The sequence below is a fragment of the Pseudonaja textilis genome, chromosome 2 (genome assembly GCF_049901715.1).
Source record: "Pseudonaja textilis isolate UNSWEBS1 chromosome 2, rPseTex1.2, whole genome shotgun sequence".
In the NCBI taxonomy this organism is placed as follows: Eukaryota; Metazoa; Chordata; class Lepidosauria; order Squamata; family Elapidae; genus Pseudonaja; species Pseudonaja textilis.
Genome location: NC_141991.1, coordinates 165,663,566 through 165,690,814, shown reverse-complemented (window position 1 = coordinate 165,690,814; position 27,249 = coordinate 165,663,566). Strand labels below are relative to the sequence as shown.

Here is a 27,249-nt window from a genome sequence, read left to right as displayed (position 1 = left end):
GCAGATATGGCACAGGTGCTTAGTCAGATTGGCTGTGTGTATGTGTGGTTTTTTTTTTAAAGACAAGAAGAAAAGACCACAATAGGTCTTCCCAAACCCTACATGTTGCTGCCCCTCCCTCTGCTTATAAGGGGCCTAATTTAACTAGAATGTCATTTTTATTATGCCTATTCATAATCCTACTATTAAACACAAGGACACATATTTTAGTGTCTTCCCACAATATCTAAATGAAGGGATATATATGAGTTAAGTGTGTGGTAGGAACCCCAAAAGGGTGTCAGTCTGTTGGGATGCTTTTCAACTGTGATTTCCCTCTGCTAATAATAATTTGGTATTGCCTTCATATTTAAAACATTATCCTTGCCACTAAGTCCGCCAGAGCAGGTATGCAATGTACAGTATCCTGCTGGACTTTAACCATTCTGACTCTGTGTCCACATTTTAAACTCTTTCTTAATTATTAGCCCTTTTTCTCCATGTACTTCCATTTTGCTTCTCAGCTTGTTAGTTAGCTTGTTGTTCATTCATAAAGCTCTCTTCTTTTATTTTACTTTATTAATCTGTTTTTATGTCTTTGTGTATCTTGGTTTTCCAGGCAGGCTCATCCCTCTTGGCTTGTTTACACTTTGGAAACTTGAGCTATAGTTTGCTGCTCACTTTCCCTCTGAATTCATTAAAATAAGCCTTCCAGAAGTCCAAAATTTGTTTCTGGCTTTTTTTTCAATTTCAACCATGCCAGTTATGTTGATTTTTTTTTAACGAAGTGTCTATAATGTTCAGTTCCTTAACAATCTCTTTAATCAGAATTAGAATCCCACTTTTCAAAAAATAAAATTGTCCTTAATAGAGATCAATCATTGCTTGGACTGTCTACTCTTAGCTGAATGAGTCTTCATTCAGTTGAATATCATGTCCCTTTTAGCACTTGATGGATTGATTTAGGGCTGATTCACACAAGCAGGTTGCTCCAAAACAAGAACACACCGGTAAAGAGCACAGACCACCCACAATATTTTTCTCTGTTCAAACCAAGGTCCCTGAGATGACTTATCCCTCTCTTTTCCTGCTACATATCAAAAAGTACAGAGAACATAACATAAAATCACAGGGGCTCTAAAGGAACTTGGAGGTCTAATAATCCACACACCCCCCACCCAAAGTTTTCTTGAAAACCTCTAGCAATAGAACACCCACAACTTCAGGAGGCAAATTGTTCCATCAGTTGATTTTTCTCACTGTGGGAACATTTCTCCTTAGTTCCAGGTAGGCTCTCTCTTTAATGAACTTCCACCTTTTGCTTCTTGTCCTACCCTCAGGTGCTTGGACCTCTCAGCTTGTGACTGCCGACCAAGTACTGGTACAAGCACCCAAGTAGCATTTTCTCATTTGTGCCAGTTTTGAGCTGGTTACCTTTCTTGCCCCAAATATCACATCGATCAAACCTCTTGCTGTTTCCTGGTAATGCAAAACACATAAACTTTAATGTTAGGATCCTGAGCATACAGTCCTTGCCCCCATCCCCTCCTCTACACACACATCTGCACAATCGCCACTGTTCCACCTGCCAAACTATCCTAGTATACACCCACAGACCAAGGCTCCATTGCGCCCAATCTGATCTGCATTTATTTTCTTTCTTTCTTTCTTTCTTTCTTTCTTTCTTTCTTTCTTTCTTTCTTTCTTTCTTTCTTTCTTTCTTCCTTTTCTTTCTTTTCACCCGAAAATAAGGCTCTCCAAAAGCTCATGGGAGGCACGGCTCCCTCCAACTCCGAGGTTGCCCGGAAGGTAAATGTTTAACCTGGCGGGCGACGGGCACCAGGGGGCGCTGCCGGGCCGATTGCTCCCGCCGGGCCGAGGGTGAAAAGGCGGCGAAGGCCGGACCGCACCAGCCGGACTCCAGCCGAGACGCTCGGATGATTTCGGCGGGGCAGCAGCTCATGAAGGTCTTTGTGACTCGGAGGATCCCCCCGGCGGGGCAGGCGGTCTTGGCTCAGGCCGGCGTGTAAGTGGCCTCGCCTGGCTTCCTAAACGCAAATAGAGGAAGGGGAATCTGTTAGTTTTTTTCCGCCCCCCTTTCTTTCCCCGAAGGGGGTGTGTGTATGTGCCCGACTCGTGTTTTTTCCTCAAGGATTTTGCCCTTCGGAAAGACTGCGGCCATTGCGGGAGCCCTCCCCGGTTGGGTGGCTCGCCTATGAGCAGGCGACGGGAGTGGGGACGGTGGGGTGGCTGCGAACCTCTGGACCGCCAAAACCGACGCTTCTCAGCCGGGGGCTGAGAAAAATCTGGGGATTTTTGCAGCCCGGGTGCGTGTCCAAACTTTTCTTCACGCGCTCGTGAGAAGCGAGTGCGCGCGTGTAAACAGAACGGGGGGGCATTGTAAAAAGAAAGAAAGAAAGAAAGAAAGAAAGACTTGCTTCCCATTAGAGCTTCAATTGTAACTGGTGCGGAGCAGGGCCGCTTAAAGGGCCCGCAGCTGCAATGCCTTCTAGCGGGGCTACAGGCGGCGGGGAGGGCGCGGGTTGCAGCAGTCCCAGGTTCCCGCTTCGCTGCTTCCTTCTCCCCGGACACGGCAGGGGGAAGGGCAGGTATAATAACCACGGGTTCAATCCTGTTCCCTGTTAGGCAACGGGCAGATCCGGCTGAGAAGAGCGTTCTCCCAAGTTGAATTTGAAGGCTCGCTTCTAAAGAGAAGTTTCTTCTCCCTTTAGCCTTCTTCCTTTCTTTTGCGTTTGGGGATTCTTCTTCTGCTGTGAAGACATGGATTGGACCTTTCCTTTTTGCAGGAGCCCCTCTCTTCGGTGTTAATTTAGAGCAGGGGTGTCCCAACTTTGGCAACTTTTAAGACTTGTGGATTTCAACTCCCAGCATGGCTGGTTGGGGGAATTCTGGGAGGTCAAATCCACAAGTGTTAAAAGTTGCCTAGATTGGTACGAACCCCGATTTATTCTTGCCTTCGCCCATCTAAATTCCTTAAACTAGCATTGGCCCAGGTGGATAGAGGCAAGCGTTAAAGCCATATGTACTAGCTCTATTACAGTTTCCCACTTCTGCCAAAATTATTATTGTCCTTCACAGTTGTTGGCCAGTCCAATCTGAAGAAGGTCATAGCCACTCGGGGTCTTCTCTAGTTGATCCCTGGGAGTAGAAATTATTGGGAATTACTCTGTGATTGGGACTCAATGTCTAAAATGCAAGTACATATTAATATCTTATTTTCCTTAAATATTTCACAGGGTGAGCTTTGTTTTATCAAAGTTGTTATTCATTGTGAGAAGGAGTAGCTGTCTTTTCATTCTTCTTTTCATCCTCTGGGATAGGAAAATAGGAATACCGAATAACTCCAAAGTTAAGTAACTTTGCCCTGAAGTCCCCAAAATGTGTTTTCGCAATTAGTTTTCCTTGTTTGCTTAAGCAATAAAAAGGTTGCAGCCTTCAGGACATTGGATTGCTGCTTGATCTAATTTTGGCTTGCCTCCTCCTTCCCTTTCAGTTGCAACATCCAACAGTGGGATTCAGAGGAACCAATCCCACAGGCAGAATTGCTAGCCGGGGTAGCTGGCAAAGATGGCCTCCTGTGTCTCCTGTCTGACCGGATAGACAAGGAAGTCTTAGATGCAGCAGGTGAGTGTGGAGAAGTGCAGCAATATTGCTTGAAAAGGTTGTGCGTATGGAGGTATTTACAGGTAGCCTTCAACTTACGAACGTTCACTTAGCTACTATTCAAAGTTATGATGGCGCTGATAAGAGTGGCTTACAATTGGTCTTTGCACATGGCAGCGTCCTCACAGTGGCACTTGGGCCACGGCCTGCATATGCAGTAGTTGCAGCATCCCAGAGTACCAGGGTTGCCATTGGTGACCTTCCCAGCCATCTTCCAACAAGCAAAGTCAGTGGGGAAGATGGCAGGGAGGCTTCCAAGTCACGATCGTGTGATGTCTTGCTTAATGATATCAACACTTAGCCATGAATTTTCCGATATCGTGGTCATAGGTTGAGGGTTACCTATGCAGACATTAGCTTGCTCACTATCACCAAACTATTATACAGCAGGGAAATTTTTATTAGCTGCTTTGGTAACTTTTGAGAATAATGCAGTATTTCACTCTAGGAGAGCAAAATTAGTTTTCTAATTCCTTTCAGAGGAAAAGCCTCAGATGATTGGGATTGGATCCAACTCCAGCTTTATTTTCCTTCCTGTCTCCTTCCTTCTGTGGAGGATTGCCTCCAACCCCTCAGGATATCTGGCCAGACAGTCTGGATCTGAAAAACATTCCCTGAGCCAGATGTGCTGTTAAATCCCCTCATTTTATGTTGCATTCATATTTCTCTGCTTCTGTGGTATCTGCTGAAGAAAGTCTGGCCTTTCTCTTTAAATATAATAAACCATAATACTGAAGAATTTTAAGCCATGATTCTGTTAAGTGCTGAACATAAAAGTAATTAATCTCATCCTTTAAATGATGGTTTGTTTGCATATAAAAGATCCTGTTGTTCAGCCTTCATTTGAATGTGTGAGTAGGCTCTTAAAGTACCTCAGAATAGCCTGTTCTGGAACTGAATATTTATGTATTAGTCTGAATTGGGATTGCACACATGGAGGTCATCCTGTGGATTTGACTTGTTTATCAGAAATGCCCAATTTACTTTATTACAAAACCTCAGTAAGAATGCATGGAGGGCTCTGTTAATTCCCCTGCTCCCTCCAGGTGTTGTATGGGTTTGGGGGGCAAAGGGATTTTGGTTCTTATTCCAGCATTGAGCCGAAGATTCCTCTTGCACAGCTATTGGTTGTGCAAGTGCATTGGTTTTTTGTGGTGAGTTTTTACTCCTCACGCATTGACCTCATAAGATGGCAGTTGATTAGTGAGCTGAAAATAGGTGAGTGGGGGGAAGAGACTTGCTAAACATTTGGATTTTTAAAATCCATAAAAAACTGCTGTGGCCATTTTAAAGCCTGAAAATAGAACTGTACAGTTTTCTGTTTGTTAACAATATATGATTTGGACTGTTCACCCAAAATAAGTATTTAAGTCAATTTAGATAGTTATATATTCCAGAAGGGGCTGCAATAGCTTAGTGGTTAAAGCCGCTGAGCTTGTCAGCTGGAAAGCAGACAGCCCGGGTTTGAGATACAAGCACTGCGCAACAGGGTGAGCTCCCATTCTTGCCCCAGCTCCTGCCCATCTAGCAGTTCGAAAGCACGCAAATGTGATTAAATAAATAGGTACCACTTTGGCATTTTGTATGCCTTGGCATATAGTCATGTTGGCCACATGACTACGGACATTTCTTCTGACAATGCTGGCTCCCTTGGCTAAGAAACAAGAGATGAGCACCGCCCCCTAGAATCGGACATGACCGGACAGGGGAACCTTTATATATTCCAGAATCTTACTAAAGGTTTGTGGTTTGCTTTGAATGCACACTAAAAAGAAAACAATCTTTTAAAAATGTTTGATTGAGATAAGGATGGTATTTGTGCATTAGTTGCTATTCCACTGATTGATTAGGATTAGTGGACTTTAATGCTTGAACTAAATTTTTGTTGACTGATGATGCAAATGAAGTTTGTAAACCCAGTTACATAAAAAGTGGGCTTCCATTCATTGGTTCTTTTGATTTTTTTTTTAAACGTTCATATTAAATCTTACCCAATTTTTCTGTGTCTTATTAATGAATGAGGTTTTTCAAAGACTGAAAAACATCTTTTTTGCTTGCCAAGCTTTGCCAATATTATGGTAGTTGATTGGGTGATAAGGCTGATATAAACTATCATTTGCCATGCTGTAAATAATATTTGTTTTCATGACTTAATGACTTTCATTCTGAGCATGCAGTCTTCATTTTTTTCCAGGGCCAAGCCTCAAAGTAATTAGTACATTGTCAGTGGGATATGACCATCTAGCTATTGATGAAATTAAAAAACGGTAAGTCTTGTATAATTTAAAATTCAGCTATTCTACATCAGAGCAGGAGAGATTAGGAGAGAATTATAGTGGGAGGTTTAAGTCTGCCCAATTTCTTTTCGCCACTAAAACCCAGAGTTCTTTTTCCTGGAAAAACAGCAACTGAAATATATATAATGCAGGTCCAACCTCTTTAAAGGAAAGGCTGTTCTTTTGAAAAATCACTAATTGGTTGGGGCTTGGTTAAAGTAGCTTGGGTTTTAAGGTTCAAAGAATGGTGTCCTTTTTAAGAACTGCAGTTACTTGCCTCAACATACTTCAACCATTTGGCTTTTAAACTATGATTATTGTAAAGTACCAAGCATTTGTATTTTATTACGTTACATACATTCATTTTTAGAAGCCAATTATGTCAAAAGGGAAGCAGAACACTTTCTTCCATTTATTATTTTCTGTATGCTACGTTGACCCATCCATGGCCAGTTCACTCATGCACCTCTTCTCCGATTATATAAATTTTACAAGATAAAACATGTTGTCGGTGCTTTGGATTACTGTATATGCAAAGGTTTTATTCCAGGGATTACTTCTACTCTTTTATGGGGGAAGAGTCCTGCTGCCTTGACCTACGTACTATATTGATTAAGGTGCTCAAGTACCCTGCTTAAAAGTGCCCGCCTCAAATAAATGGTGATGAAAATGAGAAGAACAAGCCCCTTTTTAAATTCTAGTGGTATCCGTGTGGGGTACACGCCAGACATCCTGACCGATGCCACTGCTGAGCTGACAGTAGCTTTACTCCTAGCCACATCTCGCAGGCTGCCCGAATCAGTGGTGGAAGTGAAGAAGTAAGTATCTGCAATTTTGCTTGGGATAAAAGCTGGGGAGCATATTGTACTGGCTTGAATATTTGGAGGTGACAGTAATCAGATATCTACCATTCTGGGATGTTAGTCATCCAATGACTGTTGTACGTTAGCAAATTTCAGGGGGCGGTGTTGGTAAAGCAGCCGCCTTTAGGACAAAGGTTGAGTTTGCAACAGTAAACAGTTGTAAGTCTCTTGCTGGACTGCACAGGGAGAATTCTATAGCCATAGTACTGGCCTCTTGCAAGTAATTAATTAATGCCCCTTTTGCATTTTGATTTTTTTCTTGCAGCGGAGGCTGGACAACATGGAAGCCTCTTTGGATGTGCGGCTACGGACTTTCAGGCAGCACAGTTGGGATTATAGGGCTCGGAAGAATAGGTAATCCTTGTTTTTTTAAAAGATCTACCTGGAAATTCAAATTTCTTTTACCTATAAAATGATTTCAATGAGGTAGGTTCGGATAATTAAATGGCAGCTCAACTCAAACTTTAAATCAGTGCCAAGTTATTGTTAACTGAGTATCTACAGTAGCAAGCGCAACGCAGTGGAGAGGTACAGTGGTGCCAGCTTTTCAAAACTGGAGACTTGAACTTCAAAACTGAGATTCAGGTTTATCAGCAAGTCTAGTGCAAAGTGGACTTTCTCCTGTGGATTACTCTTTAAACGAATAAACTGTTACCCCAGAAGAGACCGGTTTGCCTTTTTTTGATTTTGTCATTGCAGTCATTCAGATCTCAGACTTTCAAATACTGCTCCGGATGAGAATAAGAGTAGACACTTTTATTTATTTCAGGAATTTTGTATTGCTGCTACTGGCACATGACAACTCAAGGCAGCTTACACGGATATAGCACTTAGTAATAGCACTTAGACTTACTTACATACTGCTTTACAGCCCTAAGCAGTTTACAGAGTCAGCATATTTCCCCTAGCAACAATCTGGGTCCTTATTTTACCGACCTTGGAAAGCTGGAAGGCTGAGTCAACCTTAAGCTGGTGAGAATCGAACTGCTGACCTGCCGAATAGAAGTAGCCTCCATTACTGCATTCCAATCACTGCACCACCCACAGCTCTTAATATATAAATATAAAAATAATGTGAAAGAAATAAAATAAAATGAGGAATAATAAAATAATAAATTAGTAAAATAAACCTTCCTACCCTAGGGCAGTCTAATGCCTGCAGGAATGATATTCCAGAGAAGGAGCCACCACAGAGAAGGCCCTTCTTCTGGGTCCCACCAAATGGGGATGGGACCTGCAAGATTTGTTGCCTCCTGGCTCTAGTGGGTCAGGTACATGTGACTGGCAAGAGATGGTCCCTCAAGATAAGCTGGTCCCAAGCCAGGAAGGCTTTAGAAGTGACCACCAGCACCTTGAATTGCACCCGGAGGCAAATCGGCAACCAATGCAGTTCCCGCAGGAGAGGTGATACATGTGCACGCTGAGGTCTTCACAAAACCATGTGGACTGCTGCATTTTGCACTGAAACTTCTGGTTGCTCTTCAGCAGCAGCCTCATGTAGAGCATGTTGCAATAGCCAAGATGGGAGGTGACGAGGGCGTGAGTGACTGAGTAGGGATTGTTGGTCCAGGAAAGGGCGTAAGTGGTACACAACCTGCAGTTGGACAAAGGCCCTCCTGGCCATGATTGCCACCTGTTCTTCAAGCAGGAATCATGAATCAAGAACCCCTAGATTACGAACAGGGTCTGTTTGGAGCAGTGCCACCCAAATAATTTGAAATACACTTTCAAATAAATATACTTGATTCAACTGACAGTACTTAGTCAGAGTAGAGCTAATTATAATGAATTGAGACTAGCAATTAAGTAAAAAAAAATTGGCTGGCACTGACCAACTCAGGACAAGTGTTGAACATGGCTAATTGTGGTTTGCTTTTATCATCTAGCAGGATATCCATAGAAAAGTACTTTTTCATTCGATGGAGCATTGATTGGCTGGCCCCCTGCCAATCAAGGGAGAGTTAACTCTTATCTTTTGTGCACCAAATTCTCAGATCCAGCTTTGCCTCTTCTGTGACCACTTTGGCTTTAGTAAAGTATATTTTTGGCTAATCATGGGCCTGGCGTCTTTTTCTCTTCTTTTTCTTTCTTTTCTACTTGACCAAGTTGGGGTGGTATAGGGGCTGCATTAATGAGACATGGCTGTGGTTCATATCTATAATCCTGGAATTGTTTTCCTTAATTGTTTGGCTAATAGCAGAGTCTTTTGCCTAGTTGGAAGTTATTTGGGGGGAACTGAAATCTAACATCTGAGGGACACCAAATTGGGGAAGAAAACACCTTTGATTTTTCAGAAATGACTATATTTCTTAAGTGAAGTGTTTTTGTGTTTTCCTTCTGCTTCTAGGGCAGGCCGTAGCATATCGCCTGAAACCTTTTGGAATCAAGAAGTTTTTGTATACAGGTCGTCACCCCAAACCTGAAGCTGCTGTGGAATTAAAAGCAGAGTTTGGTGAGAGTTATGTTTTATTTATATGAATTTGTTTATATATGTTTTTCATCCACCAATTGTTCTAAATAATTTAAATAGAAAACAACTTTAATGAAACATGAGATTAAACAAGATTTAAATAGAAAACAACTTTAATGAAACATGAGATTAAACAAGATTTACATGAAGTAATTCTTGGAATACTTGATTATACTTTTAGAAAGATATAACTAAATTTTAATCTTTGTATTTATGATGGGAATTGTAAAAGGTGTGCAGGCCTTTCCTTAAAGAGGATGAGGAATATAGATGCCAGCCTTAAATAATTTGAAATATAAATAGGAGGAAAGTAAGAATTTACTTTGATCTTTGTTTAAAGAACATCCCACATGGCTCTAGGTTGGCAGAACAAACCAGGATCATTGATGAAAAAATATTATATTGGATGATGGAAGATTAGGAGATTGATAAATTATCAAAGTGCAGCATAAATTAGATGATGTTTAGATTTTTGATTTACAGCAACGTAAAACTGACCTGCTAAATCATTCAAAAGTAAGCATTAATTGGATTATTTTTAAATATCAGGATCATTATTTTCCCTTGTTTATTCCTGTGGTTGTTGGCAAATGTAATAGAGATGCAATATTTCTTCACATCACTGGCTAAAAACTAGTAGAAGAAACACTCTGCTTAACAATGCTCTAACTTGATTTTACCAGTGAAGTGTAAAAAAAGAAAAAGTATTAAAAAGAAAATAGTTTAGGCTTAAATATGACATCACCCTACACCCACACAAATGACTCATTGGCAAGTTTCCTTGCTAACTGACCTATTGGAAAAACTGGTGACTGAAGGCCAGCAAAAGCAATCTAGTCTCTTAATAATTGATGGCAATATTTTGTTCTGTTTTACAAGTATCCCTTGATAAGCTAGCAGAGGAGTCGGACTTTGTCATTGTAACTTGTTCTTTGGTGCCTGAAACCCAAGGGATGTGCAATCGGGACTTCTTTCATAAGATGAAGAAAACATCAGTATTCATCAATACAAGCAGGTGAAAAAAAATATTGTCCCATTATTTATTCTTTCCTATTCTATATCACTGAATTCACCCAGATTCACCTGTATTCTTCATAGCACACAGCTCCCATTGTTTCTCAATTTTGCACCTGCCATGAGAAAGTTGCCTCTGGCCAATAATCCACTTTCAGCTACGGTAGTTGAGGAAAACTGAGCTATATGGAAATAGATCAGCCTTTTTCAACTGGTTGACATCAAATGCTTTTGGTGGCTGACTCACTAAAAGGGCAAATCAAAGAAAAAAAACCTGTGTATGTAAACATCCCAACAGGATATTCTACAGCTAGGTAGATAAATACTGTATCTCTTGAATATCCATCACTATAATGCGACTATTTAAACAATGTTATTCCTAAAAGAGCAAACCTACTGCCCCTGTGATTGCTACATGGGATATTCAGCATTAGGTCTTGCTGATTATTAATTTCCATTGCTGAAGAAAATTGATATTTCAGTCAATGTTTCATTCAGTATTTCTCCATCCTTGCATTAGCTGCTGCTGCTGCCGCTTCTGTTGTGGACATGACATTGTGTTAAGGGAGGGAAATGTACCTATTTCCTGGAATAGAGTTCCAATTTTGTGGAGGTTACTACCACTGCCGTGATATATTTCCACATAGTTTTATTTCTTCCTGTGTTATTGGAATCATGTGTTGCTTAAATAATTCAGATCTAAAGTTTTCTCTGTGCATCCATTATATTCAAGCACCATGTTTGAAAATAATCAAATGACGATCATTACGTTCAACCCTCAGCCACTTCAGAGAGAAATCAATCTACTTTCCGAATATGAAAAGGCAATATGATGGGGGGGAATGTGCAATAAGTTTTAAGGCAGGGGTGTCCAACTCACATTGTCACAGCAGTATCATGTGACATATTGGGACTTTTTTCCCCAAGTGCAAGATTGTTTGTTACACCTGTGAGCTCTGCAAGTAAGGAAAATAACATATAGTGTTATTTCTGAATTGCCAAAATCCACAAAGGGACAAAATCAGGAATTTTCTTGTATTTCCAAGCATGATAGCCCGTTTGGTGTAGTGCTTAAGGCATCAAAGTAGAAACTAGAAGACAGTTCTAGTCCCCTTTTGGGCACAGTCATTTGGATGGCCTTGGGCCAGCCACTTTCTCATAGCCCTATCACAGAGGCAATGTCGAACTACTCTTGAAAACCTTGCCAAGAAAGCCACAGGAACTTGTCAGGTCTCCAAGAATCAGACAATAGAATAAAAAAGAAGTATACATAAATCCCATCTCTCTTATTTTGTTTTATCCAGGGGGACAGTAGTCAATCAGGATGATCTTTATGAAGCTTTAGTGAATGGGCAAATTGCTGCAGCTGGTTTGGATGTCACAACCCCAGAACCTCTGCCGACAGACCATCCGCTTCTTTCTCTCAAAAATTGTGGTAAGATGATCTAACTTGCATTGCTACTTTGGCATTTTTTGATACGGAGATGGTGGCTGGCAGGCATCAACCAATAATGGATCATTTTGATCAGCTTGCAGATAAGAGATCTGTGGTTTTGAGGAGAAGATACATAGTTGAGCAGATTTTTGCAATTTTAAGGGATAGAAATCTGATCAGTTGATCAATTTAAACATAGAAGATCTGCAATAGTGGCAAATATCTGTAGTTCGGGTGTAGGATGAGGGTGAAGGTTCGTTCTCCGAGCTTGTGGGTTGGTTTCCGAACGTTTCGTTACCAGCCAAGTAATACTTTCCCCCTAAATTCCACTGAAGATATTACGTAGCCTGTATATGAAACCAACCCAGAAGTTTGGAGAATGAACTTTCACCCTCCTAAAAGATCTGTTAAATAATTCCACATCCCTAATCTATAGCACTATTTTCTATGCCTCTGTACAGTTAGAGCATCAGCCTAGTATTTCCCAAAGTATCAGAGCTGCTAGAGGAAAAGAAAAACAAGACATTCCGCTCACTATACTTTTCTCACAATGAACCACTGTAACTCCACTTAGTTTGGCACACTTAGGCTGTGACTAAGCTGACATTGCAATTAAAAGGCACTGTTTTTATGCACTAATTTAACAAAGGGTTGTTTTTACACTTTACATGTAGTATGTGTTAATGATACTTTTTTTTTATCTTTCATGCCTTAAACAGTAATCTTGCCTCATATTGGAAGTGCCACTTACTCAACAAGGAATACAATGTCAGTGTTGGCTGCTAACAATCTTTTGGCTGGTTTGAAAGGAGAAAATATGCCAAGTGAACTTAGACTATGAGAAGCTAGTCTATTCAAGCTAGTATAAATTGTTTTTAAACATGGTGGATTTAACTTTTTGTCCCCAGTCAATTCTGATTGAGCTTGTTGCCTTTCAAATAAAATAGAACACATAATAAATCATGTCTTTCTGTGTCATAATTCTTTAAAAGCAATATGCTAAAACTTGCAAGAACTGATGAATAGCTATGCACTATGGTTTCAATATGCCTCCACAGTGGGTCCAATTAACAGCACAGGTAAGAAAGCAAGCTTAAGAATTAAAAGATTTCTTTTGTCAATTATTTCAACAAGTGCATTTAAGCAGGCACATTATTTTAATAGACTGAATATATCTATAACTTTAGCAGACATCTACATTCTGCATTAAAGGTTAGATGGTATCATAGTCTTATTCTTCCCATCAGCAACTAACTCTTCAATACAGTAAATACATAAACAAATAGCAATAGCACTTAAGTCTTAAATACCACCTTATAGTACTTTACAGCCCTCTCTAAATGGTTTTAGAGTCGGCCTATTGCCCCCAACAATCTGGGTCCTCATTTTGCCTGAGTCTGGTGGGATTTGAACTGCGAAATTGCTGGCAGCCCAGTCAGCAGAAATGACTGCCACCGAGATGGTAAATTTATGTATCTCCCCTATCTTGCACTATTTTTGTTTCCAATATTGACAAGTACCAGTTTAGCAAATTGCTGCCAGATGTCACTAAAATCATAAAAAGAAAACCCTAATTTAGAATTTGCATTAAAAAAAACCATTAGTGTTTCAATTTTTTCATATAATCTGGGTAAAGATTATAATTAACTTTCTATAGTTGCTTGTTTTTCCTCACAGCTACATCCACAATCTCAGCCACATTAAAATTATGGATTACATTATAGATTACAGAGCTAGCCTAAAAACCAGAGACTATAGATACAGCTACCAGTAACACTACATTTAGTAGCAGAAATTATTGGTGAAGAGAGATGTATTATAATTTGATGGTAGGATAATAAAAGTATTAAAAAATTAACCACCTTGGTCTTGTGGTTGAAAACACTAGGCTAGAAACCGGGGAGAGCCTGAGTTCTAGTCCTACCTTAAGCATGAAAGCAGGCTGGGTGTCTTTTAGAACTCTGGAATATTCCAAAATGTCCTTAACCTTCAAACACAGAAACTGTTGTTTAAATGGGGAGTTAATCTAACAGCCATGATAAATGCCAACCTTAGTTCAGTAAGGTATTTTTTTTAGCAGTTGCCACTGCAAAATAAGTCCCATATCATAGATACAAGCACAATATTCTTAGACCCACTTGGCTTTAAGTATTGTATAGAGTAATAAAGGGAAGAAATATTTTAGAAGGATCGAGGATTTTTAAAGGAATCCTAATCACAAAGAATGTGATTAAACAGATTACTTTGAACTTCCAAGAAATGAAAATTATTTGAAATAACAACAGTAGACTTAAGACTTAGGTTGAATTTTAACACATTGAATACAAATTGATTAGAAACACTATCAAGAATAATACATAAACACTTCACTTTCTAGTACAAGATTTTACAAAAGGAAAACTATGAAACACCTAAATTTTGCAGTATTCAAAAGTGTGTGTATATACATACACACACACACATATATCAGACAGTCTAAAACGTACTTGCATTGTATTCAAGGTAAGCACCTTCATTACACAGTGTATGTTACTGCAAAACAATCAAAAATACATTCAGACCCCTAAAACTATGTTAAACTATCACACACTTTAAAAGCACTTTGAGGTGCAAAGATGGTTTCATCTTCAAGATATGTAACCTTTCACAATAAAGAGCTCTTTGTTATGTTGTTCACACACACTAAGCGACCTATTATACAGATAAATGCTTTCACATCATTAAAAAAGCCATTAAAAAGTTTGCCCTTCATCTTATAACAATACTAGCTAATTATGCATTAGCTGTACAAGTAGGCTTTATTCTTTCAGACCATCCAATCAGAAAGAACAATACCAAGTATTGTATCCTTATGTAATATGTACAGCCCAATCCTAAACATGCTTACTTGGAAATAAACCCCAGAACATTCAATGGGGCTTTCTCCCAAGGATTGCAATCTTTTTTGTTTGTGATAGAGCTGGATAATTTCAAAGCGCTTTTAAAAAGTTGTTTAAGCCTCACAACACCCCTGTGAGGTAGGTATGGTACAAGTATTAAAAATAATCAAGCCTTTTTTTTAAGGTGTGTGGCAGAATCACACTGTAAGTGTTTGCCTCTTATACTCCATGCTTTCCTAAAATTATTGGCAACATGGGACAGAGGAAAAGAATTAAAGCAAAGTGCTGGGTATATTGCTGCTCTGCCAACGAAGACAAGTAGTTTTGGAATGTTTATACAGATGGCTCGACTGACTGAACCTCTTGCCACACTTTAAGCAAGCATACGGTTTCTCCCCAGTATGCACGCGAATGTGCTTCTTGCAGTCTGTGAGGGTCAGAAAAGTCTTGCAGCAAATTTTGCAGGCATATTTGCGAGCACCTTCTACTACCAGGACATTGTGTTCAGATAAGGCCTTTTTACACTTTGAAAGAACATCAGCCGACGCTCTGGTCAGCTGTGGTGGGCCAGGCTGAGAAGAATGCCCGTTTTCAAAAGAGGAAGTAGCCCCGTTCATTAGCAATTGAGAACTCGGAGCATTGTCTGACATTTGAGAGCTCCGAACAGAAGTCACGACAGGCATTTTGGGGGCTATGCGACGATACCCAGGAAAGCTGTTGGCGCCCCCCCTTGAGCTCATTACCGCCCTTGACAAAGAATGCAATCCGAGGCCCGATCTTGGAAAGTCCATCCCAAATTGCTCTGCTGTACGGTAGCCAGACGTTTGTACACAAGGCAGGCCCATGACATCCTGCATAGGCCTGACAAAATGCGAGTCTGTGCTCTCATTAAAAGGATTCTCTACATGAGAAACAGAAGCTGAAGAATGACTATTAGCAGGCCCAGATTCAGGGCTAATTAAATAAGAGGCATCACCATCCATTCTGCAGTCACTAGTTGTATTTGGAATGTTGTCCTCATGATTCTGGCTAGCACCAAAACTAGTGGCTCGGCTCTTATTCAGAAAGTTTGAAATACTAAAAGTGGACTTGTGTTCTATGTTATTTCCTACCTCCATAATATGAATGTCCCCCACTCTATCGGTACTAGACTGTGGGTCAGAAAAACTACGATCGCTGCTTTCAGGGCTCAGTTCTATTTTTTCAGCATTTACTCCTCCACCTTCCACTTCAACCGATTCACTTCCCTCTGCTTGGGATGTGACATCACTCACTTCATCCTGGGGCTCTGGAGAACTCAAAGGTTCAGATTTCACCACTACTCTCATGTGTTCTTTTTCACTTAGTCCAACCTCAGGATTCTCACACTGAAAATTGTTTTTTTGAGAAGTGGTGTCTTGATCAAAACTAGTTTCAACTTGAGTCGCCTGCGATGCCATAGACATTTGAGAAATAGTTCCCCCACTGTTGTCAGATTGGCTGGGCACTTGAGGATCTTCCTGGGCACCAAAGGATTGATCAAACATAACGGTATTATCTTCCTGGTTACTCACACCATCCGTCTTGGAATTGTCCACAATTTTCAAGGAGTCTGGGGAAAAAAATTCATCTCGTGAATGAACCACAGTCTGTGCACTTTCAGGAGTAACATCTGACATGATAGAATCATCCATGGAAGGCCTAATGCGTTGTCTAGCCCTTTCTTCAGAAGACTGTTTACGTTTATGGAGACGCCGTATTGGAAAAGCACTTCGTTGTTCAATGTTGCTTCTGACCGACGAGCTCATAGAATTTGTCTGCTCTTCTGTGCTTTGGGTAGAATTTAAAGCAGAGCTCACTATACTTAACCCAAGCTGCTGAAGCATGAAAGACCGCTGCATGCGTGCATTCTGCTCTTGAACTCTATCACTTGGTGGAGACATGGGTAATGTCCTTGTAGTGAGATAGTGTTTGCATGCTTTTACCACAGAGTTCAAATGGAGGTGAGAAGCTGCTAGCAACACATCCATAACATTGCTCTCTCCAAGCATGAGTGTAGAGGTGTACATCATATCAATGAGAGCAGCAAAAGCTTCAGCTGTCACTACTTCACTGTCTAACTGGATCATATTCATAGTCTGATCTCCTTCTGCCACGGTGAAGAGAGCTCGGAAGTGTGTGCTGCATGCTGCCAAAACAGAACGATGTGCTTTGAAGTGCCTATTTCCAACCACAATGACACAATCACAAAGTTGACCATGAAGCCGTTGATAGTTCAACTGCTGGAAGATTTGCTCAAAGTGTCCTGGAAAATCCATGATCCTACAAAAGAAAAGAAAACATGCTTTAAAAAGATAAGCATATGAACATCTTGGTATTTTATCCCAACTAAAAAAATGAAGTTTTAAAAACAAAAGGGATCCTATTATAGTACAGTTTATAAAACTTTTTGGACTGGGAATACCTTTAGAATTAAATACTCTCACAAAATACTTGGTACAATGGTGTGCTGAATAAAAGGCACTCACTTACCAGAAGACAAGCTGGCAAGTTTATTCATCAGCACTAACAGCATTCCCAAATGTTATCTATCCTCTCCTAATATAAATTTTAGTAGAAGAACTCAAAAGAAGCTCTATATTACAGTCATCAATTGTTTTTGATTTTAAGATCTCAAGTCCTATATGAAACCTAGAACCATTTTTGGAAGTACAAATTATGGATGACATTGGTATCCTACAGAGCATTTATTTAACATATTGCACTGTCAATTATGAGTCTCTTTGACAATACAGGTGGACTTTGCTTACTGCGAGATCTTACTGACTGCTTACTTGTTCAGCAAGCATACAAAGATATGATGGTGTTGGAAAAATAACTTTGCCACCAAGCATACATTTATAACCTTTGTAGCTTTTTCAGTCATACGGTATAATTGTCATTATAGTGAGTATGCACTGTTCTGTGACTGACCTTTTTTTTTTTTTTTGCCCTCTTTTCGCTCCTCAGAGTAGGGAGGGAATATTTAGGTAATTTCTTCTATGCTAATCCTACTTTCCCCTCCCCTCCACCAGAGCAGATTGGAGAGGAAAGAATTATAAGAGAGCAACCAGGCTGCTGTACTTGCTTGCTCTCTTGTAATCCCTTCCTCTCCAATGTATGTAAATACAAGCAATTCCTTTCTTGGTGATTATTCCAGTGCCAGGTAAGCATTCCAAAGGCAAGAGAGTGAGGAAAAGGGAAAACAGTTACAGTCACTTGAATTCCCACTGCAACTGGTTTGCAGTGTTCCGCAGCCATCTGACCATTTGCAATGTTTTTCTGGCCACTGGGGAGAATGGCTTCACACCTATGACCTCAAGATTCATTTAATAACTGCATGATTCAAACTTACAACTATATGATTTTGCTTAATGATTGCCATAAGAATTATCATAAAATCAAGTCCAGTCAGGTGACTGCCTCGACTTACAACCAAAATTCCAGTCCCAACTGTATTCCATGTCATGAATTCATTAGTAGTAACAATGAATGGATGCAAATTGCAAATAAAATATTAAGTTGGAGTTTTTTCCAATCTAAACAGTAGAAAATACATTCTGTTGTTCGATTTTCAATAATTATATCGAAGTAAACACTTTTGAGAGTCAATTTAGTACAATCGCTAAGGAACCAGCACAGAAACTGAGGAGATTGTGAGTTGTCTGAAAAAACGGGCAGACACTGAGAATTGGATGAAATGTTTCCTTTTCCCTCAAATAATTCAGGTACTTTTGTATTTGGGACAAAAATGAATAGAGCCATTTTTAAAAGCTTGGTTTACTAGAAAACATCTTTATCTAAACAAAGTTACCAGAACATCTTCTAATGAAAGCTGAAATATCTTGCATTCAAAATTAGTCTATTTTAAGTAGGAAAACTTGCCTATTCCTGAATACCATTCTCGAAAAATATCCCTAACAGCACAAGTCCATCAAAATCCTGGTTAATACAATCTAGTCCTTGGGCTAGAATGTCATTGCTTATTATCAATAAGAAAAATAAACTTCCAAGACAAACATGAGATTATTTCATGGAAAGAGAGAAACAATAATTTACTGCAATTTTGCCATTTTTCCCAGCCACCGACCTGCCAGTAGTTCATAGAACTCACTGATCTAGAAATATGGCATATAATTTATTATCTTAGAAATCTCCTAGAGCAAGAAAAATAGCAGAGTTGGAACTCCATCTATAATCTTGTTTGAATCTAAATGCTGTTGGAAGTTAGGATTCTCCGCTCTCCTAGGAAAAGAAAAAGAAAATTTAAAATATCAAAAGGGGGAGGAACATTCCCCTAAAAGAAAGGAGAGGTGAAAATGCAAGGAGCCCTCACTTTGCATGGGATACAGAAAAAGCCTCCAAATTAGCTAAGATCCTTTCCCATAGACATCAAATAGATGGCAAACTATAAAATTTGCAAAAGCAAACTCTCAAAGGAAAAGGAAAAAAAAACCCTCAGACACATGAAAGGAAATACTCACCAAAACACAGTCATAAAAAGTATGGCAGGAAGGAAAAGATTTACCAAAAGGTATGACAGAAAACTTGGGGTATTGCAACCAGGTGCAAACTGATAGCTACAAAGGATCAGGGAAAAACAGAGATTGGACTATAAAACAATTACTCCTACCAAGATCCCAGGAAGAGATCCCAATCTCAAGAGACAGGAACTCATCACACAAACACAAATCAAAGACTTCAGGAGTTCACTCTTACAAAATCAACCTGAAGTATAAGAAAGGGGTTTTCCTACTCACTTATTAGATTAATCCCAGAAACACTGTAGGACTTCTTCTTACTTGCCTTCCTATTAATAAACTGATTCTGTTTTCCAATGCAGCTGACCAATTATTTTGCAGTAAAATCTCCCAGCCCGGAAATTTGAATTCACAAAAGAAAAAGTTTTGCCTCTTTCCTTAAAGGGCAAGGCTTCTTTTTCCTTTCCACAATGCAATAGTCACATTTTGGAACTAGGGTCAAGTAAACTATAATAAGAGTCTATACATGTTTTCTGAGACTTTCTATAAAAATGCCCTAAATCAGGGTTGTCAAACTCAAGGCCTGTGGGCTGGATCCGGCCTGTGGGGTTAAATCTGGCCTGCAGGACTGGCCTGGAAATATCAAAGGACCGGCCTGTGGGAGGGTGCATTCAGCACCCCCAAGCCCAGTTTTCGGCCTCCACGGCGTCCTGCAGCACTCTGCTGGCCAAAAACAGGCTGCGCAGAGGCACCGTGAGGCCCATTTTTGGCCTCCCCGGCCTCCAGCAGTGCTCTGCCAGACAAAAATGGGCCTCATGGAGGAGTTGTGGGGCCACCGCACAGCCCATTTTTGGTCAGAAGAAGGCTGCAGGAGGCCATGGAGGCTGAAAATGAGGCATGGGAGACCCATGCCCCGTTTTGGCTGGCACAGTGGTGCAGGAGGCATCCGTCCCGTCTCTCCCCCCCACTGCCCACAGGAGAACTACAATGCTGATACAGCCCTCAAAGAAAGCCAGTTTGACATCCCTGCCCTAAATAGAAAAATATGAAATAGTTTAATTATGCAGCATACAGTTTTTATAAGTAAAGCTCTGATTTAATCTCAAACATGTCCATTTAAAACCATCAATCAAACTAAAACAATTTTGGCTTGAAGCTTTGGAGAATAAGTTTTAAATAGTAGTATTTGATTCTAAGTGATTCAGTCAAATATTATAAATAAAAATGCCTTACATTTAATATATGTATATACAATAGACTAAAATGTGCTTTTCTGGTTTTTGTTAATGAGCTTTTGAGATATAGAATTATTAATTTTATTTATTGCACTTTTGAAAGTCATGAAGAAATCTATTATCTGTCTTAGCCATTTAACTGTATTCACTGAATATATTTAATAATTTGGATTTCTAGTGCTTATTACACCAGGAGCCATCTGTGGCCCTTTGTCTAATTTTATACAGGGGTATATAGTCCAATAACAGAAAATAAGGGAGAAGAGAAAAACAAATGAAAAAACTCAAACTAAGAGAGCAATGGGACTAAATCCTCTGCAATAATCAGTTCAAAGCTGCTAAGACGGATAAAAAAGGGAGCAGCCAAAATAAATATAGCAATGGAAATTGCACACAACTTCTGTACAGATTATAAGATATTTGCCAGGAAGAACATTGAAATGAATAGGATATATCCAGTTCTTTAATATACTAAAGGGAATATGTCTTTTAAAAAAAAACAGCACCAGATTTTTGTTCCTGGTTTCAACCTCCAACACACAAGTTTGCAACAACTGCAAAAGCCTTATGGACTTGCTCTGTTTTTGTACCTTGATATATTGCCATACTCACCAAAATTCCCCATTCAAGATAACAATTAAACAAATGACTGTGGTTCTCCTTTATATTTGTTAAATTCCAGAAATGGTAGAGCTTCTTGTATTAGCTAGCCCAAACATAGTTTATTAAGTGTTCATGCAGCTTCAGTTGAAGAAAGTCTCTATGAAGTAGAAGAATTAACCCTGTGATCCTCAGTATCTTGGAATGGAGTCATCCCAATCTCTTGGTATTCACTTCTTTAAAAGTGTTGGAAGAAATATTCTTCTGGGTTCAGTTCCAAGTGGGAAAGCTTCTCATCCCTTCCCTTCCCTGGCCCCATTGAGATCTAGCATTATCTCTGTGTTCGTTGTTATGTGGAAAAGGGCTGTAGGTGTCTCGCGAGGTTGGTTATATTTCTGCTGGCCTCTATGATATGGATTATTGCTTGGCATGGAGCCTCTGGGCAAATCTTGAGGCTGACCGCGAAACCAAGTTTGTTTACAGTATCGGCCAAAATGCCCTGTTTTACCACATTTATAGCAATGTTTGTACCTACATTGCCTACATTGCCAGCATCCCTGCCTGAAAGCAGCAGTCCTTCACTGTACTTGCCTGGCATTATGGTGCATGGCAACAAAATTCTTAGCTCTTCATGTCTCTCTATCTTCCTTTTCATATCTTTTTATTCCTCTTTTAATTTATCCCTTTGGTCATAGACAAAAGTTTGAGATTCTGCGCAACTCTGCTATTTCCAAGGTGGGCCAGTTAGCTACAATACAATGGAAGTGATCCCTGATATCACTAGTAGCCTGGTCCACAAAGGCTGAGGCTAAAATTCTGGTCCTTTGGGCAGCTTGGGTCTAGGTGGGCATATATCACAGCTGCCTCTGAGAGACGAACCCAAAAGGTGTCAGGATTTTCCTTTTGGGTTGTCTTTTGAAATTCTGACCAGTTGAGGGGCTTTTTTCCTATTTCCTCTAGGGCTTCCATTAGATTAGCTTTTGCCCTTTAATAGGTTGGTTGGTTATTTGTGCTGTTTTCTCAAAATAATTTCAATAGTTCATCCTGAGTTAGGAAAACATGCAGTAACTGATTCATGTCTTCCCGGGATGGGTTGTGACTCTCTGTTACTGATTTCAGGGTTCAGATCACTGCCCTGAATGTTGGTGTGTCTTTCGTCCAAATAACAAGATCTGAGCCGTTGAGTTCAAGTCTCAAGGAGACTCTCCCGGGCAGGGTCCATGGATGCTCTCCCTGGACACAGAAGGTCCATGCCGGCTGGGTTTTGATCTCCGGACCCCGTCCGGTGGCTAGGTTGGCCGGGAAACCACCAGAGTCGCCAATTGAGGAAAGGAAAAAGAAGCCCTTGCCCTTTGTAATAGGCAAAGTTCTTTCCTTTTGTGGATTCAAATTTCCCGGCTGGGAGAAATGAAAAATGATTTGGTCAGCTGCCTTGAAAGTCAGAATCAGTTTATTAATAGGAAGGCAGGTAAGAAATCTCACAGCATTCCTAGGATTAATGTAATCTTGTGAGTAGGGAAACCCTTTTTTATACCCGTCAGATCCTTTGATTTTGTAAGTGTGAAACTTTGAAGTCTTTGATTTGTGTGTGTGTGATGAGTTCCTGTCTTTTGATATTGGGATCTCTTCCTGGGATCTTGGTAATTGTTTTATAGTAGCTGTTTGTTGCATTAGGTTGCACTATCCTGAGATTCCTGTTATGCCTTTTGATTTGCTTTTCACAAATTTTATAGCTTGCCATCCATTTGATTTCTATGGGAAAGGATCTTAGCTAGTTTGTAGGGTTTTTTCTCTGTATCTCATGCCTGTAATTTTCTCCTTCCTTTGTTGTGAAAAGTAAGCTGGCTCCAGCTATTGTAAAAGCCCTACTGGACAAAGAGTGGGGGGGTGATGGACCTGACCCTGCTTGTGTTTTCACCTCTTCCTTTCTTCTAATGTTTTCCTAGAAGACAGGGGAATCACTACTTCCAACAATACAAAGGGATACAGCAGATAGATCAAAAGGTGGAAGAGGAGTGCCATTCTAAGTAGCTTGCTATAAGGTTCTATACTGCATTTGGGGGAAAAATAGAATTATAAAAATAGAATTATTACTTTGGAGAAGAATTTTTTTTTACTGGTAGTTTGGTCTATGGCAAATTAACAAGATGCATAAAGATAGCCTAGGTTGAGAAATCTGTCCTTATATGTGTAGGCTTGCGCACATCAGGATGGGCTTCTTAAAAAGGTGTTGGGTTTTAAATGGATTATATCATTGATGAAATTATTTTAAATAAAACAGATTTCCATCATAAACATGCTAAATCCATATTTAATTAATTATTGAATTATCTCACACACATGAAAATCCTATTTCCATCAATAGCCAGAGAGCTATCTTCAAGAGCCACTTGAAAGATACTCTGCTACAGTATGTCATTCCTTATTTCCCAGGTGCTATTGGCAGTAATGGCAAAAGATGCAAAATTGATACAACCATAAGCTCTTGTGCTGTTGTGATGCTTTGTTTTGGGGGGGAGGTAGTGCAAAAGATTCAATATTCAGGACTAGGAAGCTGGTTGCATTTTCTCACCTTTGGCTTCTACTGCATATTTATCTAATATGTTATCTAAATGCTATAAATATTTAATAAGCTACCTGTCACAAGTATAGGACCATTTCTTTTTCTTATATACAGTCTTAATGTCTATTTGAGATAGAATAATTTAGGACGGTTATATGACTGTGGTGCCCACACTTTTCTTGAATAAGTTAATACTGTTTTCAATCTGAGATTGACATTACAGCTCCAACATAAAACAGGATAAGGAGCAAGTAATTATGGTTTCATGGTCCTATTTAGTCACCTCTAACTTTCAGAAAGGGATGCTTTTTAATATTCCTTCCAAATGGATGTTTTAATTTATTTTGTTAACAACTCAACAGTTTCAAAGGTTTGCAAAACTATTTCTTCATGGACAAGTGGCTTTTATCATGCGCTATATATAATTATTACTCTATTTTGATCTCAGAAAAGTAAGGAGCAGCAAGTATGTACTAACAGTGAAAAATATTTAATTGCATTTGCCTAAATAAAGTAAAATCTACATCCCAAACCATACTTTTATCCCACAAAAAATATACAATTTAATAGCATATAGGAATCCTTCTGAAGCATATTTTTAAAAATTAATATAAACGATTGCCTTTTAGTATACACGACTATTCTGAGGGAACAGAATTCAAGATAAAGTTGCATCTTGAGCTTCTATAAAAACATGGGTGTTTGTGGACTTCTAATACTTTAAATAAAAAAAAAGATACAGAGTTAAGGAAGAGCAGAAAGCCATAAAACTCTGCAGTATGTAGAAAGATCCCAGGTATAATCACAAGCACATGAAGATAGGAAGAAGAAAGATTTCTGTCTGAAACTCCAAACAGTTGTTGTACATTGGTACATTAGTCTAATACAGGGGTGTCAAACTGGATTTCATTGAGGGCCGCATCAGGGCTGTATTTGACTTCGGGGGCCAGACTGGGCATGACCAGCTCAACATCACTTGTGTTGGGGTGCCTGTGGCGGCCCAACACTCTCCCAGTGAAAACAGGCTCCCAAACTCCAGTTTTGGCTGTGATGGCCTTCTGCAACCCTCTGCCAGCAAAAACAGAGCTCAGGAAGACCGCCTGTGGCCTTCTGGAGCTCCGTTTTCACTGGCAGAGGTACCGCGGGCCAGTCCTTTGCTGTTTCAAGGGCAGCTTCGTGGGCCAGATCTAAGTATCCCGCAGGCTGGATCTGGCCTCCAGGCCTTGAGTTTGACATCCCTGGTCTAATACAATTATATGGAAAAATAGGCTAATCCATCAGAAGTCTGTTTATTTCCCTGTCACTTTACTTTCTCGTGTTATTTCTATCTAATTATAATATGAATATAGCAGAGAGAGAAATGCACCACATAATAATTCTGAGGGTTTTTTTTTTGTATGACCAACCTTAATAGCAGTTAGTCAGTGTATTCTAATACACTAAATAAAAGGAACAAAATGAAAGGAACGTTAAAGCTGTTAGTTGATACCTGTGTAATAAAACACAAGTATTAACGAACAGATTTAAGGTTCCTTTCACCTCTGGTACTTGGGATATCACAACAAGCTGCCATGCAGATTACCCAACTGAAAAGAGTCAGACATGGAGACTTCTAAACTATGTTTTAGAATTGTTATTAGACAAAAATTGTGGCCATGGGAACAGCATCATTTTCACCCTGTCATTTCCTATCCTGCACAAATATTAAGATCTGAGTGAGAAGTTATCTAAACAAGAAAAGTAATTTGAATATCCAAAACTGTAACTGATAATTATCCTGAACTAGACTGACTTGTTGGTATTTTTCCATAGAACCAAATCAAATCTCAAAATAAACATTTAATAAACACCATACATGCTGTTGATATTCCTAGGAAGAGATAACATGTAAGGTACCATTCACGGCCAAACCTCCTCAAAAAAAATAGGGTTCTAGTGAACTTAACCCACAATGTTTAAAATAACTAAAATGTTAACTTGTATTTGTTCTGGAAGTCCCAATTAAAAAAAAAATCCTGACAACTATATCCACCTTTCAATCGAGGATAGCAAGGAAATTAATCTCTACTGTTGGATAGGTTCCTACAGGAAGAACAGCTTTAGAGTTTCACGGATACAGGCAAGATTTATTTTTAAAGATACTCAAGTTCAGCTTTCAAGTACCTGGACTTTTTCCTCCCCCAGAAAAGGCCCAAACCAAATTAAACTCAGCAACCAAAACAGGTATTGGAAGGGAGGAGACAAGAGCAAAATTTCACCCCAAACACCCCCACCCACCACCCACACGCCCCAAAACAGAAGTTTCCAACCGGCCGCGCAAAGCAGCGCTCTATGGAAACCCGCTTCTTCGGGGAGGGGAAGAGCTGAATGACCCCTTTCAGAGGCACCAGAGTCAATTGGAGAGGCCCCTCTCTGGCTTCTCCAAAGCAACAGGCCCATGATAAGGTCTGTGGACAGCAAGCGAACACGCCCCCCCACCCCCCACCCCGCTCCAGGCCTCCTCAGGCCACTCACCAGTCCATGCCCCGCCCTCGCCGGGAACCCGGGAAGGGGGGAAAGGGGGCGTGGTGGCGGTGGCGGCGGCGGCAGCAGCAGCAGCAACCTCGCGCTCTCTTTTCGTTGACAGTCTGCGAGAGATTCACGCCGCCCCCCTCGGACCACCAAGGAGCATGCGTGCCTCACCCTTGAAGCCCCCCTCCCACAAGTAGAGAGGCCGGGCCGCACTGGGAAGAATCAGGCGGCCGACACCAATCCCCGCCTTCACCAATCACCCGGCGGAATGCTTCCGCGCGCGGATCACGACCGGCTCCTCCGCTCAAGCCCAAAGCGCAAGAAGCGCGCGCCCTCGAGAGCTCAGTGAAGCCCACCTCCCTCTCCCCCCACCACACACACACGCGCCCGCGCACGCCCCTCCAACCGCCACACGCATCGTCTCGCCTTCCACTGCCCCCTAACGCGCCCCTCGCAGCCAATCGCAGCGCAGCGCGCCCGCTGCCGTCTGCCACGCCCCTTCCTCGCGCGCGCCCTACATTAGACTCGCATGTCATTGCCCAATCACAGCTCAGCGCGCGCCCAACATTTGGTCGTCTCTTTGTAACTGTCGTTGTGCACGGCCTCACCTGCGCTGGAAAAAAATTAGGCGACGATCGTCCCCTCCCGTCCCGAACTCCGTATCTCCGGGAGGGAGGGGCACCCGTTGTTCTCTACTCCCGTGGCGTCCGTTTGTCCTTCCTTCCGTTCCTTAGGGGGCGGACTCACTCGCTGCCAGTCTCCGCCTTTCCCCTCCCCCAAGCTGTGGCGGTACTCCAGACGGAAGTGACGTCACGCAAGTCGTCGCCCACTCGCGGCTCGCAAAATCCGCCGGAGACTCTGGCATTTCAACAGTTGGAGGGGGACGTTCGGCGCGTGCGCCCGATCCTTGGTGAATGCAGAAGCCGGGATTGCTGCGTTATAAAAGCTTCTTGGTAGTTGCGGATGGAAAGTCCGCAAATGACTTAGCACTAAACCAGAAATTTCAGAGACCTGCACCATTGCGTGTGTTTTCCTAAATGTGGGATATACTGGAAGAAGAAAAAGTCGGAAGAATAACGAATTATCCCAAGTGTTTTCGTGTGTGTTTGTATGTATGTATGTATATAAAACCCAATGCATCTTAGGCATTATAAAAGTATTAAAGGAAATTGTTACCTGTATATATGAATCTTAATCCTAGGAAAGCGTGCATCGGATCTTTTTGGACATCCCAATAAATT

At 40.7% G+C, this 27,249-nt stretch overlaps 2 protein-coding genes across 6 annotated transcripts; one reads left to right on the top strand and one right to left on the bottom strand.

The window, feature by feature from the left end:
• Positions 1 to 1,811: 1,811 nt before the first annotated feature.
• Positions 1,812 to 12,681, top strand: GRHPR (glyoxylate and hydroxypyruvate reductase). 3 transcript variants are annotated; one of them, XM_026712734.2, is made up of 9 exons: positions 1,812 to 2,005; positions 3,494 to 3,624; positions 5,858 to 5,930; positions 6,641 to 6,757; positions 7,068 to 7,156; positions 9,150 to 9,254; positions 10,152 to 10,287; positions 11,591 to 11,721; positions 12,441 to 12,681. In XM_026712734.2, the coding sequence occupies exons 1-9, from the start codon at positions 1,917 to 1,919 to the stop codon at positions 12,560 to 12,562; spliced, it is 993 nt and encodes a 330-aa protein (XP_026568519.1). In that variant the 5' UTR covers positions 1,812 to 1,916; the 3' UTR covers positions 12,563 to 12,681. The 3 variants fall into 3 exon arrangements, with proteins under 3 accessions (XP_026568519.1, XP_087782473.1, XP_087782472.1); XM_087926346.1 differs by lacking the exon at positions 1,812 to 2,005 and adding an exon at positions 2,621 to 3,193; XM_087926347.1 differs by lacking the exon at positions 6,641 to 6,757 and having other exon boundaries at positions 1,827 to 2,005.
• Positions 12,682 to 14,011: 1,330 nt separating this feature from the next.
• ZBTB5 (zinc finger and BTB domain containing 5) lies at positions 14,012 to 26,760 on the bottom strand. 3 transcript variants are annotated; one of them, XM_026712738.2, is made up of 2 exons: positions 26,617 to 26,760; positions 14,012 to 16,901 (listed from the first exon to the last, which is right to left on the bottom strand). In XM_026712738.2, exon 2 carries the CDS (start codon positions 16,895 to 16,897, stop codon positions 14,873 to 14,875), a length of 2,025 nt encoding a protein of 674 aa, XP_026568523.1. In that variant the 5' UTR covers positions 16,898 to 16,901; positions 26,617 to 26,760; the 3' UTR covers positions 14,012 to 14,872. The 3 variants fall into 3 exon arrangements, with proteins under 3 accessions (XP_026568523.1, XP_026568522.1, XP_087782470.1); XM_026712737.2 differs by lacking the exon at positions 26,617 to 26,760 and adding an exon at positions 26,012 to 26,497; XM_087926344.1 differs by lacking the exon at positions 26,617 to 26,760 and adding an exon at positions 26,180 to 26,389.
• Between the last annotated feature and the right edge of the window lie 489 nt (positions 26,761 to 27,249).